General features: G+C 39.5%; 1 protein-coding gene across 3 annotated transcripts in view; it reads left to right on the forward strand.

The window, feature by feature from the left end:
- cadm2a (cell adhesion molecule 2a) overlaps positions 1-24,514 on the forward strand; it is a 227,110-nt gene that overhangs the window by 153,318 nt on the left and 49,278 nt on the right. For 2 of the 3 annotated variants that reach the window (XM_072374746.1, XM_072374748.1), the window contains exons 2-3: positions 4,149-4,175; positions 15,583-15,732. In XM_072374746.1, coding sequence (XP_072230847.1) covers positions 4,149-4,175; positions 15,583-15,732 — 177 coding nt within the window. The remainder of the gene's footprint in view (positions 1-4,148; positions 4,176-15,582; positions 15,733-24,514) is intronic. The other variant, XM_072374747.1, reaches the window with a different exon arrangement.

The raw sequence follows: 24,514 nt of genomic DNA on the forward strand, positions 1-24,514 counted from the left end.
CTCCCTATAATGTGAGAAACCAAGGGTGTGGCAGACAGATCTAATAAAGCTGGCAGTATGGTGGCAATAAGCCGAGTTAAGTAAGCTTGATTCCATCTATTAACACTGTTTACCTTCTCCTTTATTATGTGGAGTTGAATTGCAGCCCTTAGCAAAAGCTCCACTAAAGCAAATAAGATTTAAATACATTTGCTGCTAAATCAATTCAGATTTAAATGTTTGTATTTAGTTTAAACTATTTTCATGCTTATTATCATCCGCAAATCAAAATGGTCACAAACATTGTAGAAGTCACTGTATGTGTGACAGAGCATATTTTCCTCAGCGTTTTCACATTTGTGCAAATGAGTGGATTGATGCTCCGTCTGCAGCCAAGTCATAAGGTGACAAAGAGTGTGTTAAGGTTCTACAGCAAGCTGCTCACCAGTGGAATATTGGTTGAATGCCAAGGGCTTGGAGTACTTCAGACACGCGGCAAAACAGCTGCTGCTGTACGAAAGATAAGTTAAACTCTCCATCATGTCATGTGACAGCTCAGAGAGGCACGCTGCACACATCGATCTCCATAGGCTTTTCACTGCCTGTCAGACTATGAATATATCTGCAACTGTGAAAAAGGTAGCCTGAGGGGGTTGGAAATGCAGAAGAGGTGGAGTGAGATTTAGATAAGGAAAGAGTTAATAAGGAGGCAGAGTGAATATGAAAAGGGAGGTGAAACAAACTCCTGAGTAAACTCAAGCTAAAAGGAAAAAGATGGAGCAGGTAAAGAGGAGGAAAACGGGAAGGATGTTCTAAGAGAAAACACGTCCTCCCAGGAGACTTATACCTTAAGGGAATCCTGTGATCACCGCTACATATGTGTGTTTGTTTGTGTATATATGTGTGTGTGATGGGGTTGGGGGGCTGGCAGGAGCAGTAGGTGGCATCTATCACACAGTTTATTTATGATGGCTCCCTGCTGATGGTTACAGAGACAGAGAACAACATGCTTGCAACTCACTGCTCTCCAGTTTCACCACTTACTTTTCATCCTCCCAGATGAAGTGCGGGTGTTTACACAGTACTTAGATCAATAGCTTCAAGCCATTTTTGGGTGATACTTGAGAATGTGAACATGTGCAGCTTTGCAATCACTGTTATTTATCTATACAAAATGAAAAATAAACAAATCCATTGAAAAAAGTGTAGAAAAACATTAATCGAGTGGTACCAGGTTGTGTTACAGGATAAGAATATCTCCAAAAAGTGTTGCAGACTGCAAGCTTCTCTAATGCAGACAGTTCTCAGCTTGCATACAGGTCTGTCATGATGACTCTTCATATTTGTCTGATAACAATTAAATGTGCTGAGCTACAGGAAAACAAATAGATGAGACTAAAAGAAGCCTCAAATTTATTTTCCACTCTTTGTTTCGAAGAGATTAACTTCTCTTATTTGATCAACTGCTTTCAAGTGAGCATCTCATTTACAAAGTGCCTCATTTAGGTTTTAGGCTAAATGATGAAGGCCAGCCCAATAACTTCAAGCGTTAATTGAAATGATTCATTGGACATATGAAGGCGAGTGAGAACCCTACAATGCCTGCAGGAGACATCACACCTTGTCTAGGCACCTTGTATATTCACACATGCATGCTCCTGAAGCTGAATTTATACTAGGGCCAAAAAAAGTTTTGATTTATGTTTGTTGTGAATTATTGCAATTAAATGATTTGTTTTTAATGATCCTCACATTAACAAACAGCAGCCCAGTTACACAGCCACCAGAAAAAAAGAGGAACGCTCTCTATAGTAAATCTGACATTCAACACTGTTTGACCCCAGTGAGGTCCACCAAAACACAATTATAGAGATAAAGGAACAGACGAATAAACAAATAAATAAGCATGGTGGTGTATTAATTTCTTTAATTCTATTAAGAGTCTTTTGAAGACATCAAACAGTGCGAAAAAGAGGAATCCCATAAGGTTTGAAATGCAGTGCTGTAGGCAAAAGTACACACAAATAGCCAATTCTGATCCCATTTAGGTGTTGATCTCTTATTTATCCTTAGTGTATTCTAACCAATCAGTGTTGAGTATTGAGGGCATGGAAGAGGTGGGCAGTGTGTAATCAATTGGGAATACTCTGCTCACCGCATGGTAAAATAGGGGAATGAGAGAGCAGAATGAAAAGTGTTTTATGCAATTTCAGCTTGACTTACAGAACTGTTGTGCTGGTTGCCTAGTAACTGTAATACTCCGAGATACAAGTGCAGGGACTCTAGTGAAAAACACTCCCACCACTTTTCTCTTTTCTTCACTGCTTGTCTTCCCTCTTTCTCCATACAGCCAAATATATGTTCAGGTGTTGTTACAAGTGAAGACTTGTAAAATCTCTCCTTTTTTAAAAATTTTTTTTAATTTTCTTAATCATATGTCTCACAGGCTTTTGACTCACAGAGATCACACAGACAGCCACAGTTGTTCCAGGGAGCTCACAGCTTTACAACAGGGATGAAAGACAGCAATAGAGTGAGAACAGACAAGCTGAAGGAATATATTCAATAGTCAACAGTCCCGTATAGAAAGCCATGGTGGTAGAGATGTGACTTATGCTGCCCTGTTTCTCCATTGGACCCTTTCCTTTTTGACCAGTGACACAGCAGCAAAGTGTTAGAATACGTTGTTGGGAGTGTATTTGTCTATGTGTAAAAGAAAAACAATGCACCTGGTGCACAGATGAAGTTGGTTGTGTTTGCGTATTTATTTCTTATTTTATCCCTGTTGTGTGTCGCCGGTTATGCTGAAAAGTCAGGCGTGTATACGAATTAGGTAGAAAATTCGCCACAAATCGAAAGGAAAGAAATATTAGTTTTTCTCTCACATTTTCACTTTCACTTAAGTTATAATGTAGTACTAGCAAAGCTCAATCATCTCCATCAGCCACAGGAAATTGGCTATCAGGATTTAATGGGGCTCACATAAAAACAAAGCAATATCTACGTATGTGAGAGTCAAAAGAATGGTCACCCTCAAGCTGGAATGCATCTCCAGGTTGTTTTTTTTCTCTCCCTCTAACTGTGAATTTAAATTTATATAGTGAAATTAGTTGTTGTTTACAGGGAGAGCGGTTTATAAATCTGTAATCGAAAAGAAACCACAATAATTTTTATAACCTGCCTCCACGGCACCTGCAATGAGATTCTCTTTGTTCTCCCTCCCTCATTCGTTTTTCAGGCGCTGTCTTTTCGAGTTGTACACGTTTTCAGGCTCACTGGAGGCATTCCAATAGATCCATCAATTTGGCAAAGCAGTATGTGTGAAGCATAAGAGTCATTCCTTTGGGACACACACGCAAATACAAAGACACACAAATGCACACCAATAGTTTATTTGGCTTTCCTCTCTGCTTTTACTGGCAGGAGTCTCAGCGGAGACGCTCGTGTGTTGGCGATGTTCTCTGTGCTGTGGTTTTCTTTTGTTTTTATACATGGCCTCGCCGGCCTATATGGTTTTCTCTGAGCTGTTTATAGACTACTCCTACATCATGATTTATTTTCTGTTGGGTTACAAATTTGTCTGTGCTTCTCCCTGTTAATTACAGTGCTGTCAGTCACAATGTAATGCGATGGTGTACCAGTTTACATGTGTGACTGTGCTCTGTCCTGGCCACGCATGTACAGACAATACATACGTGTGTGATTCTGAGGATGCGTATGCATCTTTAAAAATCGAAAGCCACATTGACGTCAAATAAAAACAGTGTAACAAACTAAAATTTTCTCAAATGAAGCACAGTTTCCACTAATCAACAACATATGATGTGCACAGTCTGCCTGTCTTCTCGCACATCTCGCAAGGTCATTAGAAAGCATGAATGTTCTTTCTATGAATGATCCAGATGATGCAACACAACTAGTGTCACGGTGCGAAGTCTTAATTTACCATTGAACTAAATCTGGGGATTCTCCAGCAGGGTCGATTGATCGGGGGAACTGCAGCAATTGGGATCGACATCCACAGGGTGCATGTATTCATCAGATACAGACACTGTTCTTCTGACAGTTATCTAATCTGTTGCTCTGTCTTCTGTCTTTTTCTCTCTTGTTTCTGACATCTGCCTCTCTTCCTGTCCATCCAATCCCTCTTCTCTTCTTGGGGACTGCAGTGATGGCCTCAAAAGGCAAAGTTCGAGGTGAGTTGTGGATGCCGCTGCTTCCCTCTCCTGTGCGCCTAACTCAGCCTGAGGCCAAGTTCAGTCTATAAGGCTTTTAGTGTCGTTGGATCATTGTATTGTTCAAACTATGCGGCGTGCTTCTCTTCTGATTTTGAAATCTTAAGCCTTAGTGAGTTCACGCTACACGAGTGAGTGGCAGAGGGAGCAGACGCTTTGACTTGTCATGCAGACAAGTCTCTCTCTCTCATCAGTGATGTTATAATACAAGTAGCTCCTGGTGGTTCAGTCTGTTTTGCTCACCTGGTTTTTGAAGAGAACTCAAAGTTTCTCCCTACAGCTTCTCTCTCGTGACTTTCATGATGTTGCATGCCGGAAACATCATAGAGGTTTAAATATTTGCTAATATTTAACCAAATTCTGCTCAGTTTCCTGAGAAGAGCACAGTTTCTTCAGCATGCGCTCTGTCATGTTTGCTTTAGGTTTTTTTGCTTCTTTTTCTTTTCTGAGTGTCCCCCTGTCGTGTCCCCTGACCTTGTCTCTTGCACTTCTTTTGGGTCTTCACTCGCCAACTGCTCCAGATTATCAAATAAACCAGATATTTGGTCGAAGGCTAAAACACATCTGCAAGCCACATCACTGACATCTTTGGAACGTATGTTTTAGTTGTTTACTTATCAATACAGTGGAAAAATTACCTGGTGGGAAAAAAAGTAGCTTGCTTGGAATCCAAATTTCTTGTTAGTTTAAGATTTGAAGGACAACTACAGCAAAACAAATTAGCCTTGATATATCGATGTAGGTGTTTCGGATTGAATTGAAGATTATTTAAGTGTAAAAAGACAAAAAACTAAAGAACTGTGATTTTATTGAATGAGATAGCTCAGTATCTTCTGTTCTTCAGCAAATATGTGTCTCAAAAACCTTTTGTGAATTGTAATTAGGATTCCCTTCTGTTTTGTTTTTGCATTTGGGGAAAGCCTTCAGACACGCTCAGTCAGTTGCTGAACAGAGATGTGATGATAAATCAGATGAAAGGATAAGTATCCAAGCTAAGAAGGTCACAACAACAGTAATAAATCAAGGCTATACTAGCAAAATTGATCTTAATTATATTTGGAACAACTGAATCCTATTAATCATTGATCACTTTAATGTAGTGTACAAAACCCATGTCATGAATAAAAAAACCAAATCATCTTAAAGAGTCCTGCAACATATGGTATAGTTCCCAAAGAGTCCTCATCTTAACAACATAGAGTCAGTCAGGAGTTACATGACTTTAGGATGTTGGGTTACGACGCTGCCTTAATCCACTGAAGATCTTTAACCAGTTCTAAAAAAAAGACCTGAAGAGTCATTTGAATATCTGCTTATGCCAAGAAGAACTGGTGCTGTTTCAAAGTTAATCGTTTTGCAACTTCTCGTCTTGTAAATTGTCATAATGCTAATCAATCAGGGTAAAGACACCAGATGAACACACTTGATAGGAGGATGCCCACCTAAAAACAAAAATCGAACCCAGTCAAAAGATAATAGATTCTTGCGTTTCAGTAATATTTACAATTACTTTCCGTTTCTGCCATCCATTATGTGTGATTTGAAAGCACCCATTTTTCTGTGCCGTGCATCTTTGAACTGCGGCAGCATTTTTTAGAATAATAATAAAATGCCTCACAGGTAAATAACAGTAAACCAATCATGTAGTAATTGTAAGTACTTGAGGAAAGGCTCATTTTTGCTGAAAGTTTGCCTGTTATGGGTTGATTAATTTAGTACACTATTTATTTCAAAACCCTGCCACCTCCCTTTATTACTCCCCGTCTTTTTCTTTCTTTCAGTATATCCTCTTCCATAGCAATTGTGGTTAGAACTGACACATCACTTGTACATCTCTACACAGTTTTTTCTCATTTCCCTCATGTTTCTGAAGGCGTAATGAATTCAAACCATCTCTCCCCGATCAACATCCAGCCGCACGTGTTTGACTGTAACAACAGTAAAGGACTAAAGAACACATCAGGGCCTTGCCTCTCTTAACTATACAGTGATGCTATAGTCTAACAAATTATTACAGGGTATACAGAGCTAAAGATTGATTTAAAGATTCCTTTTCCCCTTAATTTTACGTTTCTTACTTTTGCCTTCTCCTGTTTGCTTTAACACAACGGCTGAGCCACCTCTCTTCCGGTTGCTGAACAGAGGTGGGGCCTCATGAAATCAGATCAAATCAAATCAAATTTTATTTATATGGCACCTGTCATACTTTAAAAGCAACACAAAGTGTCTCACAGAGGCTCAAAACAACAATGATAAAACATACCAACGCTCCCACCCCCTTAAATACCCAGAGAGATACTGAGACGAACAGAGACACACATGCACACACACACACACACACACACACAAACACACAGGCTCAGACCCACTGCACCTATCGGACAGAGACATGGCCGGACACCCAGACCTAAGGCAAGGAAAAAGCCACCCTTGGGGTCCGACCACACTGAGAGGGCTCCTGGGCCACGACCACAAGAACGTTGAGCAGCATAGTAGAGGCTGTTTTCTTACTTTGACCCAGAAATCTGCAAATCAGTAGCGCTTCCATGCTTGTTAGTGCCTGCAATATGGCAAACTTGCAGGTTATCCTTCACTGACTAAACCACTCTCATAAAGAACTTTCTGCAAGTAGACCAACATCTGCAGTTTTCTATTGGTTGTTTTTTTTTTTTCCTGAGAAAAAGCACTGCTTAAAGAACCCTGAGCTGGGTTTGGCAATTGGTTTTGGCCCCATTTTGGCCCATATCTGGATTTGGCATAATGGATTTATTTTTTTAATTTTTTTAAACGTGGAATAGAATAAATTCTTAATAACACAATGATTTTCTGAGAGGTTCTGTCTTTAAAAGTTGCTACTCGTTCCCTATGATTTGGCAGAGGATTGGATTTTGGAGACAATGACGTCTTCAAAGTGGAATGCACATGAATTCTGAAATATGTCTGTGTGTATATGTTCAGTCTGACTAAGGCTAAGCTCACACGGCGGAGTCTGCCATTGCCGCTTGTCCTTGACTTTGGTTTCCTGTAGAAAAAATCCAAACATGTCTTACCAACTTGAACTCTGATGGTGTCTGTTTCAAAACCTGCACAGAAGGCCAGGTTCTTTATCTTTGCAGTATATTAGTATTACACTCCATAACATGTCTCGTTTCCTCAATTAAGTTGGCGTGTAATGTAATGTCCATTTATGTGCAAATGTGGAAAATTTCCTGTTAACAAAGTTAGCACCAGCACTATCATGGCTAAGAGCAGCCCACAATCTGATGTCAGTACTGTTATAATCAGTGAAAAAAATCTTCACACTGTAAGGTGTTTTGCAAAATGTTTGGTTTCAGTTTCCAAAATTGTGTTTGCATGTGGGCCAATGCACAGAAAAACCTGCGGTTCTCAAAATCAAATTTTTGATTTTTAAATTATCATAAATCCATCAAATTGAGCTGTGTGTCAAAACTACAGCCTTCAGCTGCAGTGTTGGTGAATGGGCCATGAGTTTTCCCTCACATCTCTCACTGTTTAAAACATATTCATTTGCCTGCTGGATGAAAAGCCTATATTTTTTACAACCTATTACAAAGGAAATATCAAGGGTATGTAAGGATAACATTTCAAATGCACAATCAACACTTTTTATACTTGCAGTTGTCACACAGGTTACAAGTTTTCTCAAATAATTTATTTAGCTGTGTTCAAGCCTTATTATGCAAGTCTGAGCTTAGCTCTGAGAGGAGATCTACAGTGTCAACCCTCACATTGTGAGCCCTGACTAGAAGTTGTGGTAAAAGAGCACTGCAGTAAAGTCAATTTGACATGAGTCAAATGATAAAAGCAGTTTTTAAAGCTAGCACTTTCTGCCCACTGAATCTTGCAACACGTCCCCTCTGGGGCTAAGAGCATTTCTCCAGATCACTCCTAAATGAACAGTATCTGTCAACACATCACTACACATTAGAATATCACACAGTGCCATGTTGATGTGGGGAATTTGGGAGGCAGCATGATTAGTCTGATTATTCTCCTGAATCCCACCCTCGCCTGTGATCATCCTGCTCTCATCGCATGTGAAAGCATAAAAAATGAGTCCCTCTATGTGATTTAAAAAAAGATCCAGTCAAGCTCATATTCCATCCATATTAGTTTAAGAAAGCGCCTCAATATACCAGACTTCTCTGACATTATGCTTTTATGACATTTGATTTAGAAAACCTACAGATCCAACAAGTGTGGATGTCTGCTAATATTGCTTGGCCTTATATTTAAAGAGAGACTAAAGTGGAATATTTCTGGCCCAATGTGATGCACCAGCCAAAGCTTTGTTCTTTGTTAGCATGTAATTCACTTAAAATTTCCAATACACAGCCTCACACATCCACACCTACAAACAAAATACACACAAGTATGAGCAGCACAAAGAGGCAAACGCAAACACACGTTAAGGTTTACATTACCAGTCTGTCTAAACTTTCACTATGGCTAAGGAAGCATTTAAGACATTGCTCTTTTGTTTCTGCACCTGTCTCAGTTGCGTTCTCCATTCTGTTCTGTCTTGTTTTCACTTCTCTGTCAAATAAACCTCTACACTTGCCTAACTCGCCTTTGCTTTCAGCTTCTTCTGCTCACTTTTGCCAGAAAGCATTGTATGAAGTATTTATGAAGGCCAGGTTTACCTCTGTAATAAAACCATGAGATGTCTGACCTTGGCTCAGAAAGGATAGTGAGTTCCCTAGCCATTTTGAACTGTGAAAGCATGAACTCAGGCAGCTTACATACAGAGAGCCGAGAGAGGTTATATCTCTGTACTTTAAACTGATGTGGCTGAATCAAGGGCAGGAATACTGAGCAAATTGCATGTGTCTGGAAAGCGTGTCTGCTCACCAATTTTAAATTAGTGTATGGGATTTTTGAAATCCAGATATATGGTGCTGGAAATCAGAAAGCAACCTCATATAAAAGTTCAGCTGAAGCAGTTTTTCTTCTGCAACCCAAAGCAAAAAAAAAAGAGGAACTACTGTGTGCTCTGCCATGTTTGTCGTGCTTTGTACACAAAAGAAGGCCCTATATCACAGGGTGAAGTCTTTCTCTAGGTTTGTCACTGCCTTAAGAGCATCTGTTACAACCACTCACACCCTAGATGCTACTGGAAACATTTTCTATTTCACAAATATGTCCATAAAAAGAAACAAAGGTACTCACGATTCATACCAAACAGTGCTGTTTCTGTCACACCACACTTAAACAAGACCTAACGGCACCTTGGAGAGGTAGACAATATTTTGTTGATCTGACTCCAAGGGCTGAGTTGGATGTCAAGTTGGTGAAGGCAACACCAGCAGCTGCCCAGTCTAATTACTGTATGTAAATGACAACATCACTGCTATAGCCAGCCTCTGTGGTGCTGGATAATTATTTTCATATCTCATAGATCAGAAATGTGTCCTGAGGTAGTAGCATGCCAGAGCTGAATACAAAGGTAGCTCCACCCACTGCAGGGGCTGCATTCAATTTGTTCACAGCAGAAATGTTATCACTGTCAAAAGACCAGGTTAGTACACACCCACCCACACACACAAATTAACATACAATTCATTTGCAAATAGAGAAGAAACAAAGCAGAGAAATAGGGCGTTTAATCCTTTTAGTTATCCTATAAGAGCCTGTTTAACCAACTGCTGTTCTCCGATATATAGGCTTTTTCATAACGCTCTTCAGATTTATGTAAATATGGTTTCACTCCAGAAAATTCAAAATTACCAGCACTCACTCTCATCGAGTAGTCCAGTTTTAAAGTGTCAAATTTTAAAAGTGGATGCATTTGATCAGACTGATAGTGGTTTAAGGCTGAAGTATATTTATTAAAGGCAAACAAGGGCTGAAGACAGGGTTGAACCCCTTTTCCTTGTTATCTTATTTTTTTTTAAAAAAGCAGCTACATTGTCATCATACTGATGATTGCCTTTTTTCTCACCGGAATATGCAGTGCAATGACTTCCTAGTGAAAAAGGTCATTGCAAAAACAACACTGTGCACACAACGTGTTCTTGAGAAAAAGGAGGGAGATTGTGTGAAAACTGTTGGGGGGAGGGAGAGATGATGCACTTGTCTGACATGTTAACTTCTGTTCCAGGATGTTATTAACAGAATTTCCTATTTCTACACAGAAAAAGAGAAAATATCTGAATATATTTTTCTTGAGAAAGTGCATTGATGTTGAATTTTTTATAGTCGTGCTCTCAATATTTTGCTGATGTTTTTATCTAGTGAGGTGTGAGGAGACATGAGTTTTCTTGCTCAAGGACACTATGACAGGATACATCCCTGGTTGATGAATTCACACCAGCTCTTGAGATGATCAAACACTTGACTTTGTACTGTCTCTCCAATCACAAGGCCACCCTGCTGCCTAATACCCCGAGAATCAGTCCGTCTGAAAACCTTGTGTCCCCAGCTGTGTACCCACCTGTGTAACTTTATAGACACTAACTGGTCGTGGCAAAGCTGTCATGTCTTATATAGTCTTGTGCATCTCATTGATAGTCTTTCTAGTGAGATGCATCTTTTAACAGAGAGGCACTTTAAGTCATGTCTCACATGCCGGGGCATCTGAGACAGAGCTGTGCAATGGTAGCTTAACTTGAAGTGGTCTCATATGGTTTGAATTACTAATATTTGAGACAATGTTGTTTAAAAAATAAAATACAAGTGTTCGTAAGATATTTAAACTTGTAAGGGAGGAGGAGCAATAATTTCACACTCTTCCATAATGCAATGGCAATTTGAATTTTTAATTTAATACTTATGCAATATCATTGTACCTGCTTGATCCTTGATCCTAGTTTCATTGTGTAATATTCAAGGGCACCTTTTGGTGGAAATGCAATATTATATTTACAACTACGTTTTTATAAGATTTAAATGTGGCAGACAAAAAGATCAGTTTTGTTTTGATTACTTATTGTCTTTCACATCTGTGGAAGCAACAGGCTTGGGAGGTGAGGGTGAGGCAGAGGGCATTCAGTTGGTTGCTGAATACTTATTTGCAATTTCCTCCTACGCTTAAAAGAAAGCAGAGCTTGAGCAACCCCAAAGCTTAGTCAAACAAATTAGGAAGATTTAAAAAGAAAAAAGTAGAACAGCTTTTAACCCTAATTGTCCTTTCTGTCTTCTCTGGCTTTCCCCCAGTATTTGGAACAAAGAAATATTATTTTTAATTGATAGAGTTGTTATTTGACACTTACTCAACCCGTAAATCATAAATATTGAGAAATATCTTTTTCCAAGAGTGTCCACACTAATATAGACTGCAGCTCAGGTCAGAGGGAATAATATAACAGCACATACACACAGCACACAAAATAATATGTATGTGTAAGCATCATTAAAAGAGCTAAAAGACATCCAAATTTTAAAGATGAAAAGAGTTAAGAAACACAAAATTCAGAATAGTTTAATCACAACAGGGTGTCCAAACAGGGCTAAATGGTCGGGACTAGTATTTACAGCCAGACATATCTGTCTCTGATATGTTTTTATATGTGCTTAAATTTGAATTAGTGAAACCACCCTCTTGAGATTGTGAGGTTTTTGAGGGTGATGTCAAGCAGCCAATTTTATTATTTCCAAAATTCATCGTGGACATTAGACATAAAGAAAAGGAATAATTCATTTGAACAGACAACAATTTCCATTACTTTTTTTCAAGAATCAAGTCTGTAGATAATTTGGAAACAAACCAAGAATTGCCTTATAAGTGTATAAATCTTTGATGGGTATTTATTTAAAAACCATAGAAACATTTCTGTAAAAAACTGAATTATTCTTTAGATTTACATTTGCCATGATGTGAACCCAAGTCGGCAAGCGTCAGTTGTGTTTGAATGACTTAAAGAGTGACTCAGCTAATCGAACCTGTTGACTGCCTCTATCCATTCTGTAATCTTGTATTCCCAGCCATACATCACAGTTCTACAGCTCAGTTGAGCTCTAGTCCTGCTGTAAAGGTCAGTGGCTTTGGGCTGTCCGTCTGTCTGTGTGCATCTCTTTTTCTATGCTTCTTGAATGCCTAAATAAGAAAGGTTTGTAGACTCAGCTACTCTTGCTTGAAAGGTCATGAGTGGGAACAGGCAGGAAACATCCGGATACTCTTATATCCTTCCCAGTATTATTTGTTCAGTCGTTTGCTTGTGCAAAAGGTACTTGTCTGAATGTGTCTGACTATGTGTGGATATGTTCTCTGCATATCCATTTACTTGTCAGACAGTTGTACAAATTGGTGATAAGTAATAGTTTGTTACGTCTAGTGCCAATAGTACATCTCGATGGTGTAGAACTTTTGCACCATGTTAAATGTTATTCATTTCAGGCTAAAGATAGCAAAGCAAATTTTTTATGTCATTCCTTTATAATGGCGTGCAGATGAGAGCTTTATTGACCCGGCTTAGCCTCGGCTTGTCAGTCAAGATGGAGGACAATTAAACTGACCCCTATCTTGGCAAGACATAAAGCACAATTTGGCAAGAGAAAGGAGGTAGGATCAAGATAAACTTGAAGACAAAGGAGCACCAGGAGACGGAGAGAATATGAAAATGAGCAACAAAGAAAGTGGAAAATGCCAACCTTCAGGGATCAACCAGACGAGGAAATGTGACAGCAACAGAAAAGAATGGATAGAAGGGTACAGAGTTGAATAGATAAGAATTGGAAAAGACATAGCAAGAAACTGAAAGTAGGAGAAGTGGAGTTGCAGTGAGGGGAGAGCCTAAATTTAGCATGGAAATCAGGAGAGAACAGCTGCCTTCTTCCCTCTGGAGATACATTTAAATCAGGTCTGGGTGGCCAGAGGGGAAAATGGAAGAACCTACTCCACTGGCCAATTAGGTGCACTGAACACTGCTCTGCTCTAATACAGCCATCACCGTGGCCCCTTTGGGCCTTTCATTCCCACTGGGTGTGTAGTATCAGACACTGATGCAGGGTCCCGTTAAGCAAACATACAAAACATTATGAATGTGAAAAGTTTGTTGGGTTTTTTTTCGTCTGCTCTGCCATTTCTTGAAATCAATTCAGACACCTCACAGTTTGAGTTTTAGCTGCAATTTGATGTCTAGTCTCTGAGCTCATCAGTCCTTGAAGATATTTTCATGAACAAATTGGGGAGTGATGAGTAAATATCATCACACAGGAGCCAGCAGGTGGATACTGGGGTGGTGAAAGGGATGAAAGAGCGGGGAAGCAAAGCAGCCTATTTGACACATCTGCGGCACTGACACGTCAGAAGGGGAGATGGGAAATTTTACAGCCTAACTGCCAGATTGTGAGTGTGTTTGATAGGTAATGTGTGGAGAAGCAGATCACATGTGTATATAGCAACACAGCTAGATTTGACTGCCTGAGCCAGCTCATTGACAATGTTCCATTTGTTTTGCAATGTGGTAAATATCAATAAATGTATAATAAATTGCCATATTTCTATATGATTCTATTAGGTCAATCAAATGTTTATGTATAGTTTCCCTGTATCTTTTTGTTTCAAAATCATCAATGGAAAAATGGCACTAATTTTGTTTTGCATTGTCCAACATCCAGTAAATTACTCAAATCTTATGTTTTCATGTTTTTAAAAAAAGAAGGTCATTACATACTCGTGTCATATTTTCAGATATGAGAGAGCAGATGACAATGCAACACATAGGCATATCCCCAGACTGTCCCTGGCTTCAGTGACATTATACAGTGACACTTCCTCTGCAGTGAAATTCCTCTGTGCAAAATCTCACTTATTCTCGGGATTCGGTAAAGTGGTTAACTATTAACTTCCTTTTTTGGACGGCACAAAAGAGCAAAAATGTATCACACGGGGCTGTACGTGGCACTGCTGCATGAGGGAGAAAAATTAGGGAAAAGTAAGTGATTTAAAGAGAAGATGTAATAAAGAGAGCGAAGGCAGGCACGGAGAACGGTAAAATGTTGGCAGATCATGCTTCATGCAAAACTTTCATGAATAAAACATATTCTTAGCCTGCCATTGCTCAGATCAATTTTTCCGCCATTTTCCTTTTCTTCTCTCTCTATCTCTCACGCATGATTAACCTCGGGAGGCCTTAATCAACACTGGAAATGACCTGTGGTCCTTGACTTACCTCTCTCCTTCCTCCCTTCACCTCATCTTCTCTCTTTCTCAACATCTCCTCCACCAAAGGTTTCTCTGTCATAGGGTTTGCCTCGCCTGCTATCCCAGTAAGCAAACTATGTTTGAGGTTTAGTTTTATCTTACCTGTGCCCTAAATTACCCCAATGTTTGGAAATGTTGCACATGATACTGGCTGGCATTTGAGGGGAAATCCATTATCATCTAAAAACTCCCAATCAGAAAGTTGTTTTTTTTTCCTTCCTTGTACTTGTTTTTCTTTTCTTTAGGGTTCCTGATCCATCCTTTGGGGGGATTAAGTCATGAGTTTGCTGGGGATAAATTATCTTTCTAACTTAAGCCTTCATTCACACGGTCTTTAAAATCTGTCCTCTGGGGATGGAGCCAGGAATAGATTTATGGTTATTATGATTTACTTTCTTGCCTGATAGCGCAGACCCCCCACCTACCCACCCCCACACACGCACACACGCACACAGGCACACACACGTACCAAATAAATGTACTACAGCACACAGTCAGGCAACAATGTGAGCTTTCCAGGGTCCTGAAAACTAAAAAAAAAGAGAAAAATCATGGATGAGCCAGTTGCATCAGTGCCCTGTCCATGGTGCTGAAAACCAGCTCTAATCTGCTTCAAGTTCACACAGAAATAAATTAATCAGTTCATTTGTCTTTTTTTTCACTCACTGGATGCAGGCGTTACACACATCAGCGTCCACACATGCTAACAAGTCCGCAGAGAACAAATTTTAATTGGTCCTCTTCATGTAGCTAAGGTTTCAATACTTCAGGCTTAATGCCTCCTGTGTGTTCAATGTTAGGGTCCAATTTAGCACACAGCAGTCACTGGCCAGCCTCTCTGAGCATTTGCTTTGTAATTAGGGTTTTAATTTTTTTTTCTTTTTTTTTTCTCCCCAGGAGATATGCCAGATTTACTCTCATAGTCTTACTGTGTTGGTTGGAGAAGAGTATTTGTGTCACGAACAGTTCTTTAATTCTAGAGGATGTAGATAAAATCAAATGGCTGCTTAGACCAGTTGTATTCTAAGTGATCAACATTAGATTGAAAAGAAATTCATCAGATGGATTTAATCTTCAAAGCAACCTTGGAAATAAAGTAATCATGAATGCTCAAGCTGCTTTTCTCTGTCCACTTTTGTGTCCGTCTCCCTCCTTCCGGATGCATCATCATCATCTCTTCTTTCTTTTTGTATCATGTTGCAGGTATCAGTGGTCAGTATCCTCTGGTTCAAAATGTGACCGTGACAGAGGGTGGGACAGCCAACCTGACCTGCCGTGTGGAGTATAATGACAACACCTCCCTCCAGTGGTCAAACCCGGCACAGCAGACCCTCTTTTTTGGGGACAAGAAAGGTGAGTTAGAGATCGACAGACACCAGCATCCTCAAGACAAGACACAGTCTTTAAGAGTGTTGCTGTGGGATTGAAGTGGTAGAGAATGCCAGAGCAAGCTCAAAAAAGGAGGGTTTTTTTCTGTGCGTTTGTCACATTAATAAACTGCTGTCCCTATTGTGTCATAGAAACTGAGCCACAATTCATGTGTCTGTGTTTTCTGGTTGGTGCTCAGATTTTATAGCGAGGGCACTTACAGTACAGAGGAGCAGATACACACGTTTCATAAAGTCTAGCTTCAGTTGCTTTGCTGTGTGCTGTCACTTCTTTTTAGCATTTCAATTCCAAGTACGATCGATGGAAAGGTTGACCATGTCCTTTGAAAAGGAAGTGGTGGATCAGAAGTGGTTTTGTTTCTATAGCCTCTCTGCCTAAATCACACTCTGATGTTTAGAATTGTGTTTCAGGTGATATTAGAAGATCAGAGCAGCCCACACATGCTCACAGTCAGCCGTTGGTGCTGCTGTGTAAGCGGCCTTCACTCCAGTCTCTACTGCCAGTCGCACATACAGTACAGAACATTATATTATGAATTAGCCTTCTGCTGACAGAACAAACCTAATCACCTGAACAGTACATAGAGCAGGATTATGGCCTTACTTTTATTGGATAATGTAAATATCATGTAATCAGTTAGAAATGCATTCAATGACTTAGTTTCACATTCTGTAGGAAATAGTCTCATGCTATGCTGTTATGATATTTCTGATGGTGTAGTTTTTATAAGGTGTTCCAATGGGTAACATGTCAAAAATAAAGACCTCATAGCGTTGTAGATGTTTTTTTTAGCACGACCACAATTGTCTAGCACAAAAGGACCAACAACAAACTCCAGACTTGACTTAAGAGTAATGTTTTCCAGTGCAGTACGTTAATCTGCCTAATGTTAGAGATACAGTGCTAATGTTTTCGAGTAGTCCACCAGTTAAAACCACTTTTGCAGTCTAATAGTTAAAATGCTTAGATTTCAGAACACCTTAGAAATATTTAACAATGAAAAATCTCAAAATAAAATGTCTGTAGCATAATTTTAGTCTCTGTTAAACTATTAGCTCACAGTGAAAATAAGGTCTTGTGTTTTGTGATGTAGGACTTTAATAGCCCTATCAGCCGCTCCGCAGCCTCAGTCGTCTGGAGGAAAGACTCAGACGCTGTGTAATAAATAACAGTTTATATACCACAAATCTGCACAGCCCCACAGAGAAGTTCCCTCTATTAAATGAATGCCACCTCCTGTTATCTTTGAACATGTCCACATACAAACACAAACAAACAAACAGCGGGCTGTGGCTGTGGCTGTGTTTTAATGACTGATCAGAAAGAAGGCTTTATTCCTGAACTTTCACACCATCTTCAGTGAAGTCCTCATAAAAAGGATTCATGGTCCTTACGTGGTCGGTTCATGCTTGCTGAAATGATTGCGCCCAGTGCGTCTCTCAGTTGTATTAGTCGACTGTAATAGAGTATGAATCACACTCTCTTGTAAGTGTCTGGATTAAGCACATATGGGATTTACACAGTCGTCTTCCATTCTCCTGCTGCCCGTTGGTCTTCTTTGTCCATTTGTGTGCTCATGCCCTTTATGTGTGTATTTGTGTCCTTGTCTGTGTGTGTGTTTACATGCAGTAAATGAATGCATGCAGGTGTAAAGTATTCCAGTTCACATTTTTATTTACATACCTGCTCTCTGAAAGAGTCTGCACTAAAAAGCTCTATTGAACATCAAATTCAACAGTTGATGTTCTCTGCAGGTCATTCCATATCACACCAGGGGTTGAGCTTGGGGGGCTACTTCATGGGATTTGCAGTGCGGGGCTCTGAGATTGGAAACGAAAAACCTGCCAAAGACTTTTGTATTATCAGAAAAGCAAAGGGATACTACTGAGGCCCTTTTGGGTTGGCTGTGTGTTTTTGTGAGTGTGGGTGCTTTGAGAGTTGTCTTGCTGATCGTGGCAAGCTCAGATGCACATGCTGATGGGAGCATTGAGATGCTGAGTGTTTTCAAAGTGCCTCTGGCAGTGTGAGAAAGGAAAGATGTCTCAGCCTTTGAGCACAGTAGGTTTCAGATTAATTTTCTTTGCTGTCTGTTGGGAAGAAGAAGATGGGGATTAGGCCAAGCTGCTCAAAAATACAATACCAACTTGCCAAGTTTCTGCACAGTATCCTCAAATGCAATTTGTTGAAAAGTTGTTGTTTTTTCCTGAATTCGAAGAAACAATAAATTATTTTTTTTAATAAATTTTTAAGGCTACGGGATTTCTCCTGCCTAATACAATTCCTATAAACGTGTGAAAGTTGTCTGTATTTTTATGTAAAAGTCATGTTCTTTCAGAAGATACCAGTTTATTTGAACAGCAAAACTAGTTACTGTTTTGATTTGTAATCACTGCAATGTCTTTATCCACCTCCAATTTCTTTAGTTTTGCCTCCAAGCAGCCAAACTTTCTTGTAATCTTTTAAAATGGTCTTAAGCAATGGCTATCCAGGCTTTCTGAGCGCCATCCAAAGTTTTTCTTGGATATTGGCTGCTTTTTTACTAATTTTCAGTCCAGTCCTTGTACCTATTGTCCAAACACTTTTTTGCCCTGTATTTGCATTTATATTTGCAAGTTTCAGTAAACCGCTGCACCTTTTTCCTGTCATTCTGTCAATTTATAAAGGAATGAGGGGTTGCTTTATATTATGCTTGTGTTCCAATGCTTGAGACCAAAATGCTAAGAATAGTTTGCGATACTTTTATGAACATAGCCATTTATCAATAAATGTTAGTTTATTTTTGATAATTCAACATGCCATTGACTGTTCACTAATACCCACATGTGCATGTTTTATATCAGGGTAAAGTGAGACCTTCCTTTAAAGTCAGGTGTAAGGCATTAGCATAAGCTTATTGCTTTTTTTTTTTGCAGAGAACTGACTCGATAACAGTCCTTTGAGTGTGCGAGCTTCACGGCTGTTGTTGTCTAATATCAGGGCTCAGACTCACTCTTCTCTGGTCCTCCGCCCTCTCGAAGGTGCTGTCTGTGAAGAGTTTTTTGAATTTCAAATAAGCCATTGTCCCAAAAGCAGCCAATTTTGTCCTTTCCAATACTCACCACTCAGGAACTCAAGAACTGGGATTCGACAGAGGGAGAGAGATGAGCGCTGGGCAAAAGGGATTCTCTCTTTTATAAGATTCAAAAGAGGCTAATATCTTGTTACAAATTGCTCATTTGGGTTCGTGTAATCCAGGACTTGATAATAGCTTTCTTTCTTGGATGGACATAATTAGATTTTTTTTTTCTTTATTTGCATATTAGAAAGAGCCTGTGTGTAAGTACTTCTTTGGCTAAATTTGCACCTATTCAATGGACTCATTATGTTTGAGCACTGGTGAAGGTATGACATTTAAATCACTGATTCAAAACGACTGCTGAAATTTCCCTTTCTCACAATGTTTCTTGTTTAACACTAACATTTATATTCTCATTTTCAGCATGCAGTGTGTTCCCTGATCCCTTTCTGTCGTGGCTCAAATTATCGGTCTCCCAGAGTCCCGCTGGAGCATAGTTTTTATTCCCACCTTAAAGATTTTCCCCACAGCACACATTTGATGGAAATTAATATGTTACAGCTTCGTCCAGAATGTTGCTATTGCTGCCGTCAATTATATTGGCAGCTGCACAGTAACAGAAAAATCTTGGATGTACTTCCCAGGTAGGGCGTCACTAATTAGCTCTTTGACATTTGGATTAAGCTAATTTCATTTTGAGAGAATCGGGTTGCTCTGTGGGATAAAATGGCGATAAGCTTTGCTGCACCATTGGGGATGTTTTCTCTCAGGTCAAGAAGGAGTCCACATCATTTTAGAATTGGTTACATTTTGATTTAGCATCGACTCACCTCCTGACATCAGGAATGCAATAGCAGCTCATGCTGTAGAAATCTGATCATGTTTTCTCTGTAGTTGTTATGACTATCACAGTCTATGCCCATCACAATTAGCAGTTAACTGTATAATAGAGATTATATGAGATAATCCTGATCCATATCTGGATGATTATCTTAATCATCTTTATTCATGCAACAGCAATGTTTCCACAGTGTTCTCTACTATTCAGTAGAGTTGACCGACATTTTTATATCTGCTACGATCATTTTTTTGTGTTAAAAGCCTTAAAAGCTAACTGAAACATATGTTTTTATTTATGTCGCTGTATTCTTTTTCAATAGATGGCTGTCATTTTTGAGAAACTTTCAATGAATTATTCAGTTAGTAGTTGGCAAATCCTATAATAGTTGTATGATAATGTAAAGAAAAAGGCATTTAACTCAGTAATTGCAAATATATGTCTGACAATTACAAGGAATTCTTGACAGCTAAAATTTCGTTAGCGTGACATTCCTGTCGCTGTAGCCTGAGTGGCCAATTGAGCACTTTGTGAGCTTTTCTGCAGGGGTGTTTGACATTTGGGACAGTGTTCCAGTTGAGGAACAAAGGCTACTTTGGCTGTCATTGTGCCACTTATTCTATTCAACTAGTGCACCCTTAAAATGGTGGGACAAATTTCGAGGGGTGAATAAAAACAACTTGAGAATAGCCTGATTGCATCCATCCTGAGGCTGCACAGTCGGAAGAGTAAAAATCAATGGGGGGCTTGAGCCTATCTCAGTTGTCATTGGGCAAGAGGCAGTGTACACCCTGGACAGGTCGCCAGTCCATCACAAGGCCACATAGACAGAAACGAGACACACCACCATCCACTCCCACACTCACTTCTGGGGAGGATTTAGAGTCACCAATGAACCTGACATGCATGTTTTTGGGCAGTGGGAGGAAGCTGGAGCACCTGGAGAGAAACCAACGCATACACAGGAAGAATGTGATAACTCCACATAGAAAGGCCCCAGCTGGGATTCGAACCCGAAATCCTACTGGAACCTGGAATAAATTTTATTCCATACATATTTCTTTGTATGTCTTTAGTATTTTGTAAAGAAAGTTAATGTTGTTTCAGCTAAATGCTGCATTGATGCTATTATTTAATTTACTAACTCATATAACATATAGTGTCAATTTATCTGCACTCAAGTTTAGAGAAGGCCTCTGAATGTGCATTTTGAGGCCGGTTTCATGATCTTAAGGTAGATTGCCTTTGGCTCAAGCTGTTTTACAGACAAAGTGGACATGATAAGTCACAGTCCCTGATGACCAAAGGACCAGTTCTGTATTGAATAAAGACGCATTCAAAAGATTTTTTCACTTGTCAAAGCCGCTAGGACTCAGTTCACTACTTTTCACTAGAACCCACAACAACATACAGTTTTCTCAGTTATGCCCAAATTGTTGCATCAAGTCAAACTATCTGCATCTTTTTTATTTATGTATGGGCAATAACCCGTTTTAAAAAGGAAAAATGGCAAAATTCTCACCATACCGTACCCGTGCTGTGCCATCTGCCGATTGATTGAATCTGTTTAAACATTAAAATTAGTGTCATGGATGAACAGCTAAGGCCCAACTGCTCTTTTTCAGGCCCCCGAGCTGCTGAATTTGAAACTGCTCAGGTAGTCAGACGTCAAATATTCAGCTGTCTGAATCAATTTTCTGCCTGTTTGTGGTTGTGGGAGTGTGCACATATATGTGTGTGTATATGCTTTCAAGTGCACATATATGTGTCTGCTTTTGGAATGTCAAGCATTCCTCCTCCCCAGTATGCAACCACAAAATCTTTGATGCATTCAGAGTATCTGTGCCTGAGCAATTTAGTGAATAGGCTTTTAAAAGTTTTCCAAAGTAAATAACAAAATAAGAAATGCCTGACAGACTTTTTGTTAAACAGAAGTTTGTCTCAAAACTTAATCTGAGCAGGAAAGTTAAACTTTTGAGACGGCTCTCTTGGAAGAGTGCCTCTATGAAACATCCTTTCATATTGGCGTGAAGATTGGTGCGGTGTTCTCTCTGATAGGGGAAAAAAAACTGTGACTGTAAATCTCCAAAGATCCCTAACAAGTCCCCTCTCTCCGAGACAAGGACCATAAAACATGAGAGGAAGAAAGAGAAGAAACAGGAGACGGAATGTAGGCCTTGGTGAGATAAAGGAGAGGAATTAAGGAGGCGTTTTATGGGAGTTTTCAGATACAGTCATCACCTCTGGAAGATACAAAACTTTTCTTTTGACCTTGAGCTTTTCTTTGTTACTGCTCTTTGCATGTCTGCATTTGAGTGTAACATTCAGCTGTTGATTATAAGCTTGTTCTACTTATTTGTGTTTGCATTGTGCTTTGCCGTGCCACCAAGTGCAATGATTAAAAGCAGAAATCTGTGATTTTTTCACTGTGTGTTGCCAGTGAATCAGAAAAACTGGTGTCAGACAAATGTCAGCTCTGTTTGTGCTGTAAGACAAGTTAGGGTGAGAAGGAGGTTACATCTTCAAGTAAAGCAACAGATCCCGTTATCACAGTGTTTATAAGTAGAGCTACTTTCCATTTGTAAGGGTGTGGAAAGTATAACTGAGGCAAGTGGGAATGGTTGCTTTCTTTCTTTTATCATCAAAATAAGGATACAGCTATACAAATATTGCCCACTTTCCTTCAAAAGCTATAATGTTTTAGTACCCTTGTGATGCAGGGGGGAAATGTATTCCTCTGCTAAATGCAATAGACTTGATGGGCAAGAGTCATCTCCTGACTGACCTGCTGCTCACAAAGATTTAATGAAGTAGGGCTGGCGTCCCACTGAACTCGGTATGGCAGGTACAGACTGATGAAAATCATTTCTGTCACAGAAAAAAAAATCCCTATAACCCAATTACTGTATGGAGTATGGCACATTTTACATTTCACAAAGCAAGCTTTACCTCAGTAAGAGGTAATAGAGGTTGAGGAATGGCTGAGATACAGAATATACACGAAGCTCTTCAATAAGCAATATGTTCTGTTTGCTTGGCTCTCTCCGTATCCATACACTTACACACACACTTTCACACAGACAAATTCAAGTTCCCAGATGGGCCGTCGACAAGGAAAAGACAACGGCCACAACCAGACACAGACAGCTGAATGTATAGTCGGAAATTTGCACTTTTCTCATTATAAAACTGTGTCACCTGAATGAGCAAACACCTGCCAAGGTTCTGTACTAACACACAGTGTTCCTAGATAGATGAGGGCACAGGGAGGAACCGTGGAAAACTGTAAGAGGGCAGAAGGGAGTAATAAGAGGAGAAAGAAAAGGATGAAATGAAATATCTAAATATGATAGGCTAAAAGTGAGTCAATCGCTATTTGTATGTGCATACACTCGGTGTGCCTAAACAATAAACACATCCCTAATTTAAAAACATAATTGCCATCAATACATGCACATGCACATCCCCATACATTCCCATCACATCACCTCATGCTTTTGATCATAAGAAAAGAGTAGTTCTGTATAAGTAGCTTATTGTTAGCTTTGATGTTAGATGTAATGTTATATCTGGTTTGGATAAAAGCGTCTGTCAAATGCATAAACATAAACAACTGATGTTTATGCATCCAGTTTAGATGTGCAGATATGTGCTGCATGCACACATATGCGCATGTACTACTTTCTCTATAAACACAAAAATATGTTGCTGGTGTGCTGTGGCCATCTGCATTGTAATATTTTGGAATTTTTGTGAGACTCTGCTAGCATATTAGTGACTCACTAAACCATCATCTGTGAGTAAGGGTAAACATTGCTGTGCAATTCAACAACCAGGCAATTCAATGTGCTTCACAGAGAATATAAAATGTGTTCAAACAAGGTACAGAAAGATTACTTTTCCTTAGTTTCATTTGGTTACCCTGAATTCAAACCAAAGAAACAAATGACCTGTTTCTAGTCCAGACTTTTCCTTTACTGAACAACATCACCATAAAACACATTAACACGATGCCTGCATAGTTGTAAGCTTCACGGACGGAATTCTGGCATCTTGATCATCAGCTTGCCTAATCAGAGCAGACCGAGCATTATTGAAGGTGCCCTGAAAGAGACGAGACCTTAAATTAAGCATTTCAGACAGAATGGGACAAGATGTACTGCAACAATGTACAATTTGAGAGAAATTGTACGTTTTGGTTTTTTTTTAGTATTTAAACTTTTTTGTAGGAGACCGACAAATAAATCCATGCACCAGTAAATCAGCATAACATGAGCTCTTTTCATTGCATCATCATTGCATCATTATTGCACATGCTTTGACTTCTCTAAATGAAAAGCGCTAATGCTTTCAATAATTTCTTATTCTACAACATGACTGCTATAATATCCTAAACAACACGTTTGTATCCAGTCACAGTTCCAATGACACCATCCCCCGACAGAATGTGTTCTCTCAGAATAAGGATCTCACTTTTAATTTAAAGGGAAACGAGACATCTTTGACCTCCCACCGCAGCTTCAGTTTTCCTTTTCAAAGATGTGCCTCTCTGCTCCCCCTCCGCAGATTTTTAAAAGAGATAGATGACACTTTTCCACTTTGTTCTGTCCCTTTGTGTTTTGGAACAGAGAGTCTTGTGGCTTTGGTGTCACAGTCTTTTACGTGCTGTTATCTGATCGGACTTGGCTGCATTTAGGGAACCTCCACGCTGACGGCTCCCGTGAGCCAATGGTCATCAGGACTTGTAATTAGATGGAAAATCTTTCTGCCTCCACTGGGCTTCTGAAGCAAACTGTATCTGTTTTGGCAAACTTACAATTGTCACATCTTGGGCCACTTAAATGTAGAAAATA

Source organism: Leuresthes tenuis, unplaced genomic scaffold, assembly GCF_036924035.1.
Source record: "Leuresthes tenuis unplaced genomic scaffold, fLeuTen1.0.hap1 SCAF_21, whole genome shotgun sequence".
NCBI classification, from domain to species: Eukaryota; Metazoa; Chordata; class Actinopteri; order Atheriniformes; family Atherinopsidae; genus Leuresthes; species Leuresthes tenuis.